This window comes from Diabrotica virgifera, chromosome 3 (genome assembly GCF_917563875.1).
Source record: "Diabrotica virgifera virgifera chromosome 3, PGI_DIABVI_V3a".
NCBI classification, from domain to species: domain Eukaryota; kingdom Metazoa; phylum Arthropoda; class Insecta; order Coleoptera; family Chrysomelidae; genus Diabrotica; species Diabrotica virgifera.
Window position 1 is genome coordinate 202,120,355 of NC_065445.1, and position 19,773 is coordinate 202,140,127.

Sequence of the window (19,773 nt, forward strand, 5' to 3'; positions counted from 1 at the left end):
GGGAAGAAGTTATTATTGATCAGGTAACAAACACTAAACCTCCTCCTGTTAAGAGAAGAAAAAGGGATGTTTCTTCTTGGAAAAGCCAGAAACGTTCTATCAGCCATCAAAAAGGGGAATCTTATGTGAGTCGTAGAGGAGTTGTAGTGCCCTCTAAAGAAGTTAAAAAGTTTGAAGGACTGTTTAAATGACTGTAAATGTGGGGTATCTATTAGTGAAAATGAAAGACAAGCTTTGTTTAAGGCGTTTTATGGCATGAATCAAAATGGAAAACATCACTCATCAACATCTTGCGTACAACCACAAAACATCAGACAGAAAGACCTGAAGATAGGAACAGAGAATCATACAAAAAATTCACTTTTAGGTACTTCTTTAATGTTGGTAACCTAAAGGTACAAGTCTACAAAAAATTTTACTTAGGAACCCTCAGCATCTCACAAAAACCTGTCTATACGGTTCATAAGAACAAAGATGAGGTCACCAATACACCCAAGCCGGATGGTAGGGGCAAAGTGCCCAAAGTCCAAGACGCCTCAATGAAGAAATAAAAGAAACTGTGAGAAATCACATAAAATCTTTTCCCAATGTTGAGTCTCATTACTGTAGGGACACAACACAAAAAAAGTATCTGGATTCAAACCTCAATTTATCTAAAATGTACAAACTTTACACAGAAAAGTGTAGGGAGGAAAATGTTGTGACTGTTAAGCTAAGTATGTATCGACATATTTTTGTGACAGAATTTAACCTAGACTTTCACGTATGGAAATCTGATCGCTGTGATCTTTTTGAGGAGTATAGGATTGCTTCCTCACAAAATATTGCCACCGATGAAATGAAATTGAAATATGAAGCGCACGTTGAGGAAAAGGACGCTATGCGTGAAAATTGCAAACAAGACAATGAAAATAAACTAGTTCCAGTACTCTGCTTCGATTTGGAGAATGTCATTGCCTGCCCCAGGGCTGAAATTAGTTCTTTTTTTACAAAAGAAATCTGAATACATACAATATGACTGCACACTTGTCTGTTAGTAAGACTATTTACTGCGCTTTATGGACTGAGGTCACTGGAGGACGCACTGGCAATGATTTGGCTAGTGCTGTGTACAAAATTTTGAATCAAGTGGCACTTGAGCATGAAATTACTGAACTAATCTTGTGGAGTGACTCATGTGTTCCATAAAATAGGAACTCGTTTATGTCTTGCGCAATTCTGAATTTCATGCACAATATATATATATATATATATATATATATATATATATATATATATATATATATATATATATATATGAAACTTAAAGCTAAAATCAATATCAACAAAAGAATTAATATTAAAATTAAACTCACCAGGCTTCCGGGTTGAACCGCGTCGTTGGTTTCTAGGCCGAGCTTTCGACGTCCTCTCTGACGTCATCTTCAGGGCTTCCGGGGTCTCAGTCTCCTGAGGCTCCAGACACTACACTCACTACTCACTACTTCACTACTCACTGCAATACTGTTGTTGCTGACGCTGGGGCGGTCATTTATACCGTGGACTGATGTGACTGACGTGGCTGTCGATGACGTGGCGGAGTGGGAATTAGCGCGAAGACTATTTGGAGTGGCGCGAAGATTTTTGACGGCTGGAATTGTATTTGTAGATGGAGCGGACGATGTTTTCTTTAGGAGGGGTCTCCAAGTCGAAGGTAAACGGATGCCGTCATCTCTTTTATTGAGACAACTTGGCCGTTTTTCGATTTCTATGGCTTCTCTTTCTATATATATATATATATATATATATATATATATATATATATATATATATATATATATAATCGGTTCATAACGTTCTACGACGTCTTCCGATTCCCAATCGCCACTGCTCTCGATCGTAGCACATGTCTTCGTTCAAGCCTCTTTCTCTGATTTCCCTATGGATTCCTTCTATCCAGCTTTTCCTAGGTCTTCCTCTTTTCCGCCGTCCTTTTGGTGCCCATCGTAGCACTTGTTTGGGTAATCTGTCTTCTTCCATACGTTGTACGTGGCCAAACCATCTTAGTTGCTTTGTTTTTATATCGTCCATTATTGTATGCTTTACATCCATTATCTCCAATATTCTTGTATTTCTGATTTTTTGTATTCTTGATATACCAGCAGATCTTCTCCAGAAGTCCATTTCAGTTGTTCTGAGCATATTTTCGGATTTTTCTTTAAGTGGCCAAACTTCGCTGCTGTATGTTATAATGCTCTTAACAATGCTGTTATAGATGTTACGTTTATTTTCTTTGGAGATACTTTGGTCCCATAGGATTTTGTTCAATAATGCGATAGCTTTCCTTCCTTGTGTGCACCTTTCTTGGATATTATTGTCCAACGTTCCATCTTGTGTAATTTTAAGACCCAAGTATTTATATTCCTGACCGTGATTAATAGTTATTTCATTTTCCAACGCTAGATCCTGCTGTATACCTCCAACGCACATATATTCCGTTTTCTTGGTATTCACTTCTAAACCCCAGTTCCGGTACTCTTCTATGATTTTTCGGGTCATATATTCAATATCGTGATAATCCTGGGCCATAAGAATCTGATCATCCGCAAAACATAGAGTGTATAGCATGTTATCATCATTTAGCGGTATACCCATATTCTTACATTTCCTTTTCCAGGATTTCAAAACTTGCTCTAAATATATTTTAAATAGTGTCGGCGATAGACAGCAGCCCTGTTTAAGACCCTTATTCACTTCAAATCCTGACGAGATTTCCTTGCCTAGCTTAACTTTTGCTATATTATGTTGGTATAGATTTTTTACAGCTTTAATGAGGTTCAGACTGATGTTAGTTTTTTCGAGGGCTTCCCAAAGTTTACTTTGTGGTACAGTATCGTATGCTTTTTTTAAGTCTATGTACACTAAATGCAGTTCTTGATTGTAGGCTATTTGTTTGTCTATTAACTGTGTTACACAATATAGGTGGTCAGTGGTGGATCTGCCAGCGCGGAAACCGGCTTGCTCTTCGGCCTCTAAGTCCTTGTATTCTTCTTCTATTTTATTTTTGATAATTTTTCCGTAAACTCTGCTGATGGTGCTTGTGACAGATATTCCCCGGTAATTATCGCATACATTTTTACTGCCTTTCTTGTGTATTGTAGAAATTACAGACAATTGCCATTCTTTTGGTATCACTTCGCCATTCATACATCTATTAAATAGATCTCTTAGGTATTCATACAGGGTGTTGCTACCGTATTTGAGCAGTTCTGGTGCTATGTCGCCAGGCCCTGACGCTTTTCTATTTTTTAGGGATTTGCATGCATTTCGTACTTCTTCCAGTCTTAACCGAATCGGTGAGCCACTGACAATTACATTGAAACTTTCGTGATCTTCGTTTTTAATAAAATCTTCTCTATTTTCTACTCAATAACTCAATGTCATGCACAATAACCCCACTATAAAGAAGATAACTATGAAGTACTCTGTGCCAGGTCATTCTTGCATACAAGAAGTGGACAATGCTCATAGTCTTATCGAAAAGAGCATGTCTCAGAACGAGTTCTACTCTCCTCTTGGATTAATACGCATCTTAAAAGGTTTGAACCGTCAGCACCCAATCCGAGTACTTCAGATGAGAGACAGCGATTTTCTTAACTTTGGTTCATCCTCTAAAGTATTAAACTTTCAGTTGGTTCCATTCTTCCAAGTTTCAGTTTTCGAATTCACACAATCCCTGCATTTGATCTCATTTAAAACCTCTTTTTTGGAAGAGAAGGCAGTGACCGTAATCTTGAGGTTTGCTGTATCGGCGTCCAAGAAAGGAAGAGTGACAAAAAAGCAAGCAAAGAGAAGCCGAAGCAAACACACCAATCTGGAAATTGATAAAACCCAAACACCTAGTGAACTCCAAGGCAACACTCAGCGGAAAAAATAAAGAACATCAAGTCAATTTCAAAGTTTATGCCCTTGCAAGACAAAGCGTTCTACACCACATTATTAAACTGTGAAAATGTTGACATAGGTCAAAAACACTTACTGTACCTTTCTTTAAAAGTAAGTAGTTGAAATAAGTAGTCATTAAAAACAAATAAAACGTCTTTATTTATCATAATATGGGTAACAAATTCATAAATACAAACAAGGAAATAATAATATTTTACTTTCATATATATAATTTCACTTATTCGGCTATTGTATTCGTCACAGTTTAAAACTGATTTATTGTCATCACGTTTTGACTTGACTATTAAGTTTATATAATTATCATGATATCATGATATCACTTATTAAATAAATTTACGAGTAATTTCAGCACGAAAACAATACACAATATACACACATGAAGTAAACAATAGTAAACCTGCACATAACCTATCTTTTAGTCAAAATTTCAACATTGACCAATTAACAACGGGCATTGTCGACATTGGCCGGGCAATGATAGAAATGTTATCAAGAATTTAAAATTATCATCAATGTCCAGTTTTTATGGACAATAACGTTAATATCCGGCCATTGTCGACAATGACCAATTCAACCGGCCATTGTCGATATTGGCCGGCCAATAACGTTATTGGCCGGATTTACGTCATTGTCCGTAACATATATAATTAAGAAGTGTGTACACAAAAATCAAACAATATATCAAAAACACTTGTTGGTGTCAAGGTTAAACTTTAAGGACTGTTTTCTCAAAACTAGGTTGTGGTTAGTTGGAACCCTGTCATTCTAGCCTAACGATTTAACATTTTCAACACTCTCTTGTACATATATAATTTTGAAAATACCTTTTAATTATATCATTAATTTTATCTGAAGCTCTCTTTATAAGGTACACCTAAATTTCACACTATCAGGTGTATTATTATTAAAACCCTTAGGTCTAATGATAGAAAATAAATTTTATATACAGTATTGGGTTAGCCTTCTTGTAAAAAGAAATTGCAGCTAAACATTCTCTAATCGGGGTGAATGGGGGCAAAGTAATACACTTTTTAGTTAATTTTGTTGCCATCCTAGTTATTTGCTGAGAATCCATTTTACCGAACCTATTTTATAAGACATTTTGTGTTTTGTGTAAAAATACAAACACAATTTACCAAGATTAGCTAGTTATCCAAAAAGTAACAAAATTAAATTTGTATGTTTACGTTGAGAAAACGTAGTTATCAACTCGAGCCGGCAGAGGTGCTAGTGGCAACGTGCTGCCAGTTTTCTGTGGGAGTGGGATCTATTATAGGCTATAGTATTTGGTTTAACATATACTCACTTCTCCTAAAAATTCAGCAACCATACAACCCAAAATGATCGCATCGTTAGCTTCTATATCTAAATGAGGAACTCCTACGTTAGTTTTTTCCCACAGCTCTTGTTTATATTCATCCAATTTCCATGCGGCAGATCCAATATCAAATAAAATAATCTGTGGATTACCATCGACCAACCATCTTCCGGTGATTACCCTAAATCCTTTGTTCCTAACAGCCTCTATGGCCTTATTAAGAGCTTCACACCCCAATGGACCTTCCTCTACTTCTGTGCGGGCGCAATGTTCCTTGTAGGGGCCCATGAGGCAGTATTGGTCGCCCAATTCTTCTGTCGAAACATATGCCTTCGATCTGATGACAGTGTAAATGCCACCAACTGAAAACCAAAATATCGTCAAATATCGTGTAAAAAATGAAGGAAATGTACGATCGGAAATCGGCTAGAAGTTTGGCAACATTGTGTGAATACCAAGTCTTCTAGGATATCAACAGAACCGTAATTTATTCCAGCAACATTAATATATTTTTTTACCAACAAAAATCAGATGTTTCAAATATGTATAAAATAATTTTGAATTCGGTTCCGCTAATGAACTTGCTTTTTTGTCCTTAAAAGTAGAAAAAACATTTAATTTCTCTTGCGTAATATTTATCATCAATTATTTTAACTGTCCTAATATTCAAGTGTTTACTGTAAGTTCTAAAATGACTAATTTACAATTATTAATGGGATCAATGGGATGTTAAAATATCTTATATTAAGCGGCGTATCGAAGTTCTTAAACATTTATATCAAACATTGATACCGCCACTTTGTTGGACATTCTGACCGATTTCCGGTTCGACTATACAATATTGTTTAATCTACAACAAAAATTTGTAAAAATGGCACCTGCACAACAACTATTTAATATAAAAATCATCGGAAAAGTCATAACAGGTAATAAACACAATGACATTACTCATTGTATGTATATTTACATACATATTGTATGTATACAATGAATACTATCGTTGTGTACATATTTTTATGATTAACATTTTGAAAACAGTGCGTCATGGTAACAAGTCATAAAAATTATGAACATCAACATAAAAACTATACTATATCCCTCCCAAACGAACAGCTAATGATAAACGATAAAAAGAATATTCGCATTGTGCAACTGAATACGTTCTATAAGGCTTTTCATCGATTGTCATTTGTTTCGAGCTTCTCTCATATGTTGCATAATCTGTGTATAATATTAATATACACGGATTATACGACATATGACAGAAGCTCGAAACAAATCACTGTGAATGAAAAGCCCTATTGAATAAACATGTGAATTTTACTTGAATTTTAATTTTTGTTCCACTCTTCTCCACTCTCGGGGTTTAAGCTAGAGCATATTCCGTCTTCAAAGTTTGGGTGTCTTTCTAGATTTTGCTGGGTCTTCTCCTAACTTTTATCTCTTGCTCGATTTTATTCTTAATTATTTTCCTGTAGATGTTGAGTTTATTACGCTTACGCCTCTGTAGTGTGTTCATGTTTTCCTGTCGCCCTTTTTGTAGATGTTACTAATGCATGCTTCTTTTTATTCTGGTAGGAGATCATGGTGTATATTTTATTAACTCGGGAAACTTTTGGTCCACAGGAGTTTTTTTTAAGTCGTTTAACCACCTTTTCAACTTTCTCTACGCGTATCTCGTCGTCTTCTTCATAGTCCAGGGTATACGTTGTTTCAACGATAATTGACAAGTGTAGTCGAATTTCAGTTAGAAATTAAATACAGTGTTGTTTCAAACTTGCTTCATCTATTTTGGTGATCCCCCTTCTTTCTTTCTAATTGATTTCGCATTTCTATTTGGCTTAAGTATAGCACAAGTATACTTTTGTGAATATCATTCATAATTTTGAGTAGGTTTTAGCCTCTATTAGGCTTTCTCCACTGTTATTATTTTTATTTTCTCCGTACTTTCCAACAACTTTGTCATGTGCCTTTCTGCCTCTCCAAGCGTTAAAGTCATCTAGTAGAACAATTACTTTTCTAATTCCTATATTATCAATTTGGTCTGATAAGTTCCTGATATTTTGTATTATTAACATCTAGTCAAAAGTCCGTACCCCCCTCGTATCTTTTGAACGGTTATACCTATAATAGTGAAATTTGGAGGGAGGAAATAAACGGACGTAAGCTTCTTAACTAGTCATGACAGATGACGTAATAGGACAGTATCTAGTAATAGGACAGTAACTAGTCATGACAGTATCTCGGACATGTGATGCGGGGCGAGAAGTATGGTATCCTACGACTCATAATGCAGGGAAAGATAGATGGCAGAAGAAGCATCGGAAGAAGACGAATTTCATGGTTGAAGAACCTGAGAGAGTGGTTTGGATGCAGCTCGAAACAACTATTTAGAGCTACTGCCTCAAAAATTAAAATAGCTATGATGATTGCCAACCTCCGTAGCGGAGATGGCACCTGAAGAAGAAGAAGTCAAAAGTCCGTACCCCCCTCGTATCTTTTGAACGGTTATACCTATAATAGTGAAATTTGGAGGGAGGAAATAAACGGACGTAAGCTTCTTAACTAGTCATGACAGATGACGTAATAGGACAGATGACGTTACAGAGCCACTGTGACCGATAATTTTAAATGGGACCTTATGGCAAGTGATACCTCGTTTGAAAGGTATTCAAAATATCTATTCAGTCATACTAATTTTTTTGGGTTTTAGTTAATTTTGATTTTAGTGAAAAAATTGAATAAATATAATATTGTAGTTTCGCATTTAATTAATAAAAATTCAAATGTTCGCCTATGGTTTTTTTTGTCAAAAAAGTTGACGTTTTTCAATTCTCTCGTAGTTTTTACATCAACGTCAACCTTTCTGACAAGTAATCATATGCGGAATTTTGAATTTTTATTAATTTTTTTTTTTTTATTTATTTATTTATTGCTTATTTACAATCTACTTCAATACAGTAATAAGTAAATATGATGTATGTTCTTGGCTTGTGGCAGGTGTCGTCCATTGACGACTCTCTGGAATTTACCTAGCAGCTAGGTCTTCTGGCCAAAGTCCTTTCAGACGTCTGTCAACCAGTGGGGGGTTGAATAATTCATCTATGAGATGGTTTGGATGGTCTGCGCTGCGATTCATGTACCTTCTGGAGTGGTCAGCAATCACATCATTGATGAAGGGGATGTTGAGGTCTGCATGAAGGGTTTGGTTTGACACATACCATGGGGCTTTAGCTAACATACGAATAGTTTTTGACTGGAATGTCTGTAGTATTTTGGTGTTGGATGGTTTGCTACAGCCCCACAGCTCGATTCCGTATGTCCACACTGGTTTGAGTATTGTTTTATAGATGGTCAGTTTGTTTTCTAATGAAAGTTGCGATCTTCTGTTGATTAGCCAGCTCATATTTTTAACTTTTAGGTCGAGGTGTCGTCGTTTGGCTGCAATATGTGATTTCCAAGTAAGTTTTTCGTCTAGATGAAGGCCCAGGTACTTTACTTCTGTTTTTATTGGTATAGGTGAATTATTTAGGTGTAGTTGTGGACATCTAATTCTTCGATTTGTGAAATTTACTTGACAAGACTTGTTTGTGTTGACGTTTATTTTCCAGCATTTAAGCCAGTCTTCTAGTTCATTGAGATGATTTTGCAATTTGTTAAATGCTAATATTTCGTTGATGTCTGATGCTAGTATACCAGTGTCATCCGCAAATGTTGCCATTAGTGTATTTTCGCTAATAGGAATATCAGCAGTGAAGATTTGGTAAAGGAATGGGCCAAGTACACTGCCTTGAGGTACTCCGGATTTTATTTGGTGGTAGTTGGATAGAGTACCTTCGTATTTAACTTGGAAGTATCTGTCGGACAAGTATGATTTAAGGAGGAGGTAGATTTGGTCAGTTAGCTGAGTTTTTATTTTAAAGAGAAGACCCTCGTGCCACACTCTATCAAATGCTTGCTGTATATCGAGGAATGCTGATAGACATATTTGTTTCCCTTCTAGGCTCTCTTTTATTTTGTTGACTAATCTATGGCACTGTTGTATGGTTGAGTGATTTGAGCGAAAACCAAACTGATGATCTGGGATAAGGTTTTCTATAGGTATTATTGTTTCTATTCTGTTAAGGATTAACCTTTCGAATACTTTTGATAAAGTCGGAAGGAGACTTATTGGTCTGTACGAACTGGCTTCAGTTAGAGGTTTACCAGGTTTAGGTATCATTATAATTTGTGCATACTTCCATTGCACTGGAAAATAACATAGTCTCAGGAGGCTATTAAAAATAATGGTTATTAAGACGACACCTTTTCTTGGGAGTTTTTTTAAGATTTCGCCAGTTATGAGGTCAAATCCTGGAGCTTTATGAGGGTTAAGCAGGTTGATTTCGTTACGGACTTCATTTGGTGAGAAGTATTTTAGTGGTAATGATAGCTGACAGGGTGCATTGAGGAAGTCTCTAATTTTCTCGTCGTTAATATCGTTGGCCTCTGGGGTGGAGAAGACGGTTGATAGATGTTCTGCAAATCTGTTGGATTTTTCTATATCTGATCGAGCCCAGGCTCCATCATTTTTTCTAATTGGTGATTTCATTACTACCGGCTTTTTGAATTTCTTTGTGGCTTTCCAAAGAGAGTTGTCGTCAAGAGAAAGGTTTGTGACATATCTTTCAAAGGATTCGTTTTTGGCTGTTTGGATAGCGGAATGAAGTCTGTGTGTGAGTCTGTTAAGATTTGTTTTATCTATCGCGTTTCTTGTTCTTTGCCATTTGTGACGGGCTCTTCTTCTCTCTTCTACTAGTGTTCTAATATGGAGGGGTATACTATACCTTTCATCGATGGTTTTTTCCTTTACAGGAGTAGCTTTCCAAGCGGCCTGTTGTATTTGTTCCGTTAAATATTTTACAGCTTCTTCAATATCGTTTTTGTGCTTGAGTCGAATGTCAAGAGATATTTTATCATTTATTTCTTCTTTGAATTGAACCCAATTCGTGTTACTGGAACATAGCCTTGGTGCAGGAGTTTTCCAAATTATATTGGTACTTAAGGTAATCAAGATGGGACTGTGGTCCGAATGGAGATCAAAACTGGGGGTGATGTCGCTGTGTATTTCAGGTATTCCCTTAGTTATAGCAAAGTCTAACAGATCAGGAATTTTGTTGTTATCAGTGGGCCAGTATGTGGGGGTACCAGTTGTTAGGTATTTCAGGTTATTATCTTGTATGATCTTTAATAGATTTCTGCCTTTTGGAGATATCAGTCTTGCTCCCCAGGTTGTATGTTTTGCATTCCAGTCCCCTGCCACTAGGAAATGTGAGCCAAGTTGTTCAAAAAACTCTCTGTATTCCTCCAGATTGATGGTGTGGCGTGGTGGGCTGTAGATAGAAGCTATTGTTAGTGGAAAGGTGAGCGCATGTACTTTTATGATAGTACTCTGAATTTTGTTGGTGATATATGGAGCAAGTTCGTAGTGTTTTATAGCTGTACGAATTATTACAACTGAACGAGCATGGGCTGTTCCATCTGGATGGTTTGCGTAATAGACAGAGTAGTGTGGAATTTTTATAAAAGACCTCTCAGTTGTGTGACTCTCGGATATAAGTAGGATGTCTATTTTGTTTAATTTTAGAAATAGTATAATTTCTTGCACATGGTTTGTTAGACCATTTGCGTTCCACTCTGCTATTCTAAGTGAGTTAGCCATTACGACGTTCTATTTATCACTGTTGTAAGCATGCTTAGTATCATGCTGTTTTGGTTTATCAATTGTGCAAACATATTTTTAAATTCGTTGAGGAACTCTGTAAGTTTATTTGAAAGGTCTGAATTATTGTTGTTGTCTTGTGAAGAAGTATTAGTTGCTGCAACTTGAGCATATGTTACATGTGATTGGTGTATGTGGTGAGCATTAGTGTTATTATTATTTAGGCTTGCAACTCTAGGTATAGGAATGCTGCTTGTTATATTTTTGTTTTTCGAATTGACTAGGTCTTTATATATAGCACATCCTTTATAGTTTGCTGGATGATTGCCATTACATAAGGCACATGTTGCTGGTGTGTCGCGTGCTTTTTTGCAGGTTTTTGTGTCATGTGATCCTCCGCATTTAACACAGGCGAATGGCCTTAGGCAGTAACTTTTTGAATGCCCGTATTTTTGACACCTTGTGCATTGAACTATTGTATTTTTTATTCTAGGTGGTTCTACTGTTATTATGCAGTTTCGTAGGACTTGTAGGTTAAATATGTTTTTGTTGTTTTCGTTTGGCTGTATATCGACAAAGAATAAGGGCAATGGTTCTTTGGTAACTCTATGTCTAACATTAATTATGTTGCGAACTTTAAAACCCTTATTATTTAATTCATGCGAGATATCTGCTGTGGGTATTGAATGGTGTAATCCTCTTATGACAACTCTATAGGCCCTCTCTTGTTTCGGTTGGTAAGTGTGATGTACAATGTTTTCTTTTCTAAGGTGCTGTATGAGTGTCCTGTAGGTGTCTGAGTTTGTAGGGTTAATTTTTACTGTATTCTTTGAAATGGTTTTGGTGTAATAGGTTTCTGCCGTAGTTGCAGTTGAAAGGTTTGCTATCATAGCACTATAGTCAGTAACTCCATAAATATAGATTGGTGGCGGTGAGGGATCTTTTTTGGTGATATTTGTGTTTTGTGTATTTGATAAATTGTCTGTTTGTTCATCTAGATTTTCTTTTGAGAGGGAATCAAATCTGTTTTGTGTTTGGATTTGGTTGGACTTTTCTGAAGTTGTTTGTCTTTTCATCCTTTTTCTCTTATTGGCAACTTCTTGCCAAGGATGTTTATTTTGGTTTTCTGTTTCGTTAAGTTCTATGTCGCTATCGCTATCTGTGTAGTTATTGGTGTTTTGTGTTGATGAGAGTGAGCATTGAGGGTTTGTGGATAATGTTGTGTATTGTGACTGAATAGGGTTTTGAGTGTTTTGAATATTTTGTGCAGTTGATTGACTAGGAAATTGTACTTGGTTTGGTATAGCTATTTGGGTTGGAATAGGTATTTGGTTTGAGCATGACATTTGATTTGTTATCTGGTTAGATGGTGTTTGATTAAAATACAAAAATGGTACTTGCGGTTTTACTGCTGTTTGGTTTGACTGGTTCTGGTTATTTATTGTTGGGACATCCTGTATAGTATTCATTTGTTGATAAATTGGTTGGCCATTATTATCAAATCCTAATAAGTTCCCCGAAGGGAACATATTTCTTTTGTTTGTTTCACTAATCACTTGGTTTTTGTTACTTTTCACTTTAACAATTTTTTTGATGCTGATAAGATAATTACTAGTTAATTGGGTAGTTTTACGATAAGGAAGTTCTCTAGCGCTTTTAATGACGGTACATGTTCACGCTTCGAGAATCAGATTGCTACTGAATTTTTATTAATTAAATGCGAAATTACAATTTTATATTTACTTCATTTATTCATCAAAATTAGCTTAAACTCAAACAAAATTAGTATGACTGAATAGGTATTTTCAATACCTTTCAAACGAGGTATCACTTACCATAAGGTCCCATTTAAAATTATCTGTCACAGAGGCGCTGTAAAGTCATCTGTCATAATTACGTCACCTGTCATGACTAGTTAAGAAGCTTACGTCCGCATATTTCCTTCCTCCAAATAGACATCCTAAGTCTTGACGTCATAAAATTGGGAGGAGCTTATATTTGGCTCCAAACAATTTTGTTTATAATGTTAAACACTCATAATTTATTGTTTACGTGGTTTGTGTGACAAAATAAGACTTTTCATTTAGGTATTTAGTTAAAGAAACGTGCCAATTAAGAGATTTTTATTCGTTTTTGCCCAGGTGAGTTAATTTAATGCAATGATTAGAACGTAAACAGTTTTGAGGTTATGTTTATTTTCAATCACTAAGGGCCGGTATTTCAATAGCTACTTAAGCTTTTGCTTAGCTAAGCCTGTGTCAAAAGTTAAGGAGAAGCTTAAGCCGGGTGTCGTATTTCCATCATTTCCTTACCTAAACTGATGCTCAACTGTAAAGTTAATTGGTTTGGTACCTCTGAATACGTCAAAATGCCAGAACTAACTGTTCTGAGGTAAAAACCACTACTGTTGACGTTTAATTTTATATTGTCATCTGTATCAGTCAATTACTTAATTTTGTGTACATTGTACATGCGTTGTCAGTTTATTGTCTATATTTTCTCTGGTTATATTTTTATTGTTATTTTGCATAAGCAATAGATCCGTCTTTGTAATTTTGTTTATTGGATATATTCCTTAAAATGTCAAATTCGAATGTAAGTTTATTTTTGTAAAATAAATATACCTACCAAGCATTGTATAAATAAATAATTTCCATGTGTCTACACCTTCCAAAAGTAGTAAGAATTCTAATGATCGTTATTACGATTAATAAATTAATAGATTATTATTTAATAATCTAATAATAACGTTATTACTCAAAAGTTGGCTTTCAAAATAAATCTCTAATTAATAATTTATAGAAATAACCTCAAAAAACACAAAACAAATTTTAAGCAAAGGCTTAAACCAACTCCCGCGCGAGCTTAAAATTATTTGGTTTAAGCCTAGGCTTAAGCCTCAAATTGAAGTGGAAATACAGGCATCTAAGCTTAAGCAAAGGCTTAAAGTAAGCTTTGGCTTAAGTGAGGTTGGAAATACCGGCCCTTAGGAATAAAAACCACCTGAGCAAAAACGAATAAAAATCTCTTAATTTTCTAATTTTCTAAAAAATTAACACGTTTCTTTAACAAAATACCTAAATGAAGTCTTATTTTGCCACACAAAGCACATAAATGAAAAATTCCTTATGACCATTTAACGTTTCAAACAAAATTGTTTGGAGCCAATATAAGCTCCTCCCAATTTTGTGACATTTGTGACGTCAGACTTAGGCTGTCCATTTCACTATTTATAACCGTTCAAAAGATACGAGGGGGTACGGACTTTTGACTAGCACTGTATACTCTTTTTATAATTTGTGTACGATATATTCGTTTATTGATTATTTTAGCATATATATTATGTATCCGGAAACGATTAAACTGTTTTCTGTTTAAATAAAATTATAATTATCATTAATATAATTATTTTTTCATATATTTTTTACGAAAAGTATGTATTCCAGTTAGGAATTTATAAAATGACAGGTTTTTTAAATATTCGCATTTCAATGTCAATTGTATTTTTAATTTTTAATTTGTTTTTATATAAATTATGGTTTATATATGACGACTTATCCCACTTATCGTTAATTTTGTTAGAAAGTTGAAAACGATTTTGAATGATAGGTTTTGATAAATTATAAAGTTCTGCCACCTTCAACTTCAAATAATAAATTAAATATAATAAGAGTGTTGCCAACTGGTCAGCTACATCTTAAAATATTTGCCCTAAGAGGTAGATAATATCATCGGCGTATTCTAAATCACATACGCTTGTGATTAACGTCCATCGTTCGCCTCTTGCGTCGTAGTCTAGTTTAGAGAAAACGTAGTCTATAGCTATATTGAAAAGAAATGGAGAAAGCACGTATCCCTGTCTCACTCCAGTAATAATATCAAATCTATTACTATTGATCCCATTATATGTCAAGCTGCATTATGCCTCAGAGTATAGTGACTTTATATCCGTTTTTTGGATATGTTAGTGAAAAGATCAAGTACCATCTAGAGTCTAGAGCCCTTTAAAAAAAGAGCTAGTGAATGTTCTAGTATTGCATTTTCTTGTATTTAAATGTTTTAGTATGGGTATACATAATACATATGTATAATACAGTGACAATTATACCAGATGTAAGTATCGTTGTTCGTATAAATTATTTGTAAATTATTTTACACTTTTATTAAAGTAATGTTACAAATTGCTATTGTAATGTTACAAAGATCTGGTGTTGAGGGTTTCAGTCGCGCAAGCTACCCTAACGTGACTAAAAGACTACTTACGTAACCGGACCGACGGCTTTACGTGCCCTCCGAGAACTGTGAACGGCACGTATCATTTTAAGAAATTGAAAATTTCGTTGTCGAAGTCGAGGATCTAAAGGCTGACTTATCTTACAACGGGACGTGGACTGTCTTACGGGCCACGTTGAAGAATCTGTGATATGAAAAGTATTGGCTAGTTTATAGTACAACGGAACGGGGCGACAACGGGGACGTGCGCCGCTTCTTGTTCTACGGCACGTGCCGTCCACGTCCCTTCGTAAGATGAGTCAGCCGTAACTCGTGCGTTGCAGCTTGATATGACAGTATCTTCGCCGCTGAGCTACGGCCGCACAGGAGAAAGACACCAGGACGAAACCAAATAACAAAGAGAGCAATAAAACACGCCCCAACAAAAGCAGTAGTATACTTAACACTTCTAATTAACATCATGTTAATATTCATTAGCTTCCCAGAACGTTAAACGCTCACTATACTACTAGCGAAGTCGATCGAAGTTCAGCGAGTACGAGAGTATACACAGGAACCTCATGCGACTTCGCTGCGCCTCGGTCTACTTCCATTATGTGGCGGTTTTTTCGATCGAGTCAAAGGAATCGAAGTAGATATCGTTCCCCGAGATTGTGTTCCTCGAGAAGTTGAACGAATGTTTAGTGACGGTACTTCGGACTTCGGTCAACTTTCCCGAAGTAACTTCGCGAGAGTGTGGTGCTCGCTTTAGGGATGGAGGTCGTGGGGCGTCTGGATGGAGAGGGTTCTTCTCTGGCTAGCATAGATAACCAACTCTTCTCAGCACAGCAAGTAATGGATATCCGAATGTTTCTTATGGTCATATATGACTCTCGAGGCCGGTTTATACTGTGCGTGAATGTATGTGCCGACAAAAAAATTGGCATACTTCAATATATCATTAACAATGAAACTATTTACCTGCTTCCGAAAGACATAGTAAATTGTTTTAAATTAAATAAAGATATGATTTACATTTTCAGATAACTTACTATTCAAATAATTGCGATTTGTTGTATTTAAAAAGATAATAATCAGATACTACATATTTAGAAGACAAACAATGGAAGGTTTTTGGAAATTCTACGAATTTAACAAGGAAAGACATAGTTTGAACATTTAAAAACAAATGAAACCAAATAATGATTTGGTTATTCCACATTAATGGTAGGGGAGCCCAAGCGGGAATTTTTGCAGTTACTCGAGCGCGTCAGATTATCATATGGGGTGAAACCTGGTGCCCTGCAGATGTATCTCTACCATATATTAGCTCTTAACACAGGTGAGTTCGGTAAAGGGGGCCCGAAAAAAAATATATCCTTAAAAATACCCGAAATTGTCAGATTAAGATAAGGTAAGTTAAGGACATGCAAAACAGTGTATATTTCAAAAATCTGACGATTTGAACGGGGCGTAAGGAAATAGGCGAGTTAAAAATTTTCACAAAAAAAGCGAATAATTCGCGAAATGAACGTTGAATCGAAAAACTAAAAAATACGTGTTCAATATTTTTCAAAAATGTATCGAATGATACCAAACATGACCCCCACGGACAGGGGTGGGGGTAAATTTAAAATTTTAAATACAAATCCCGCGATATTTCGCAAAATAAACATTAGATCGAAAAACTGCAAAATACACTTAAGAGGAAACAGTAGCGATCAACAGGTAGCGAAAATGCGTTCCAAGATTGCGGCTGTAATTTTGAATATTTTTTCGAGATATTTGGCACACGTATTCGTAATATAATAAAGAATGGCGGTACAGAGCCCAATTTGAAAAATGATGATGATGACGATGAATGTCACATGGATTTAAATGACAGTGAGAGCGAATAGACTCTGATATTTTTTTATGTCACTACTATTCTCGGTGTGCAAGTACTTGGAGGGGATACGAGAAACTATCGTGTGCAAATATCGGAGAAATCTTGAAACTTTCTGAAAAAATTCATATTGTCAAATTTTCAATTGAAATTGTCAAATTAACGTATATTTCATACCTACTGTCATTGAAGAAGAAAAATTAAGTATATGTTGCTCCACAATATTGATATGATATACAAATATCATATAAAATTAAACTTAATTAATTGTATTTTGCTTGCAGTACTGCATAATTAATTTTATTTACTACATACAATTGTTTACCTTTTAATAACATAGCATCAGTCTTAATTTTTCTTCTTATAACTTTTTTGGGCTGTGGCCATGACAATTATCCAGCAACCAGGACTAATATAATTGGCCAATACAATTAAAAGTGCGAAAGAAGTTGCTGAGCTATGAAACCAGGTGTCGCTTTTCCGAACTTGCACGGTCCCAATAGGCCTATTCGTTTTTTTATATCAGTAATTGTTATTTCTGTATAAGTTTTTTTCACTAATTACATTTGTATTTTTAAACTTGAGAAGTTGTTGAATTATTTTCTGCCTAATTTTCATCATATTAGAATTAGAATAGAAAAACTATTCTCGTTAGTTTTGGACCAGATAACAGCGAAACTACAGGGTAGCATTCCATGGTGCCTAATGTATGCTGATGATGTAATGTTAATAGCAAATAGTGAAAGAGACTTAAAGCAAAAACTAGTGGAGACAAGCTCTGAAGGAAAAAGGTTTAAAACTTAGTAGGACAAAAACAGAGTATTTGGAATGTTCATTTAAAGATGGAGTTACTACAAATAAAATGGTATCTTTGGATGGTGAAATGATTGTGAAAAGCAATAGTTTTAAGTACCTAGGATCGGTATTACAGAGTAATGGAGAAATAGATGGAGATGTATGCAGTAGAATTAGGGCTGGATGGATGAAGTGGAAAGAAGCGAGTGGTGTGTTGTGTGACAGAAAAATTCCAATGAAGCTGAAGGGAAAATTCTATAAAACAGCCATAAGACCGGCTATGATATACGGAACTGAATGTTGGGCAGTGAAAAAAAAAAGAGGAACAACGAATGCATGTGGCGGAAATGAGAATGCTTAGATGGATGAGTGGAGTGACAAAGAAGGATAAAATTAGAAATGAGTATATTAGGGGAAGTCTAGGTGTGGCACCAATTGATGCCAAAATGAGAGAGCATAGGTTAAGATGGTTTGGTCATGTTCAACGTAGAGATGTTAATCACCCAATACGAAGAATAGCTAAAGTGCAGATCCCTGGAAGGAGTAGGAGAGGAAGACCAAAGAAGACCTGGGGGGAGACGCTAAGGCAGGACATAAGGAAATTTTGAGAATTCTCCGGTAGATCCACATTTCAAAGACCTCCCAACTTATTTACGGTTGATGTTTTAAGGGTCCACGTCTCAACTGCATAGAGAAGAGTCGACCAGACGTAGCATTTAGTCATTTATTTGTCTTATTCAACAAATATTGGATCTTTTCTAAAGAAGTCGTAATGATTGTATCATGGGCATAAGAAATGTTATTAATTAACACTTTTCAAAGATTTGATATGTCGAATAGTATCAACAAGCGAAAGTATACAACACCGGTGAGTTATTTTTAAGACTGCAACTGGTTCCGTTGATGTATTGTTGTTAATTTTCATTTCCTCCTTCTGGTTCCAGAAAACGTTTATACTATATGGGATCATTACAAACTTGTCTACTTTATTACAATCAGACCGCTTGTATTAAGCTGGACCAAGAAGTTTCAGCTAAAGTTTCTATTGAGTGTGGTGTCAGACAGGAATGTGTTATGTCACCGACATTGTTCAATGCCTACACCGAACCAATTTTTGATGAAGCATTAAATAATCGTCGCGAGGGTGTTAAAATCGGTGGTGAAATCATTAAGAACATCAGATACGCAGATGACACGCATCACATCAGATGTTGAACGCTGTAAACAACGAATGCATTGCAAAGGGCTTAACAATCAACTCAAAGAAAACAAAATGGATGGTAGTCGGAAAAATTAATATCGAAGACTCAGTACTAAAATTAGATATAGTCGAGGAAATGAAACTGAAAAAATGGCAAAACCTCGCAATTTTTTCGTCCAGCATCGATTTGTACAAAAATTTGGGATTAGGCTCACTACACACTCTAGTTCATTTTCTATATTGAGCCGTTGTACGCTTTTGGTTTTTTAAGGGTGAAAACTACCCCTAATTGTAAAAAATTATAAAATAACGTTTTAAATTTTATAATTGTCAACATTTGGATCTTATTAGGTATATAATGATTGTTTTATGCTTTGAGATATAATATCATAATATTTAAACCCTTAAAACCACCCTTGTTGTAGCTATATATAAAAAATTTACTTATCCTAAAAGAATAATTTTGGCTTGCATCGATTTACATAAAAATTTGGGATTAGGATCATCTCACCCTGTACTTCATATTCTATATCATGCTTAAGGGCGTTGTTTATTTTTAGGGGTGTAACCTACCCCTTATTGTCAAAAATTATATAAAAACATTGTAAACGTTATTATGGGTAAAATTTGGTATTAATTGGTTAAATATGATTGTTATATACTTTAGGATATAATATAATAATATTTCAACCCTTAAAAACTACCCTTAATAACAT

At 35.3% G+C, this 19,773-nt stretch overlaps 2 protein-coding genes across 10 annotated transcripts in view; both read right to left on the reverse strand.

Moving 5' to 3' along the window:
* Nucleotides 1-19,773, reverse strand: part of LOC114329617 (glycogen [starch] synthase) — a 127,274-nt gene that overhangs the window by 71,178 nt on the left and 36,323 nt on the right. For both annotated transcript variants that reach the window (XM_050647177.1, XM_050647178.1), the window contains exon 3: nt 5,252-5,625. In XM_050647177.1, the coding sequence (XP_050503134.1) occupies nt 5,252-5,625 (374 nt within the window). The remainder of the gene's footprint in view (nt 1-5,251; nt 5,626-19,773) is intronic.
* The window catches only part of LOC114329613 (E3 ubiquitin-protein ligase FANCL), a 787,641-nt gene that overhangs the window by 62,019 nt on the left and 705,849 nt on the right, over nt 1-19,773 (reverse strand). The window lies entirely within an intron of this gene.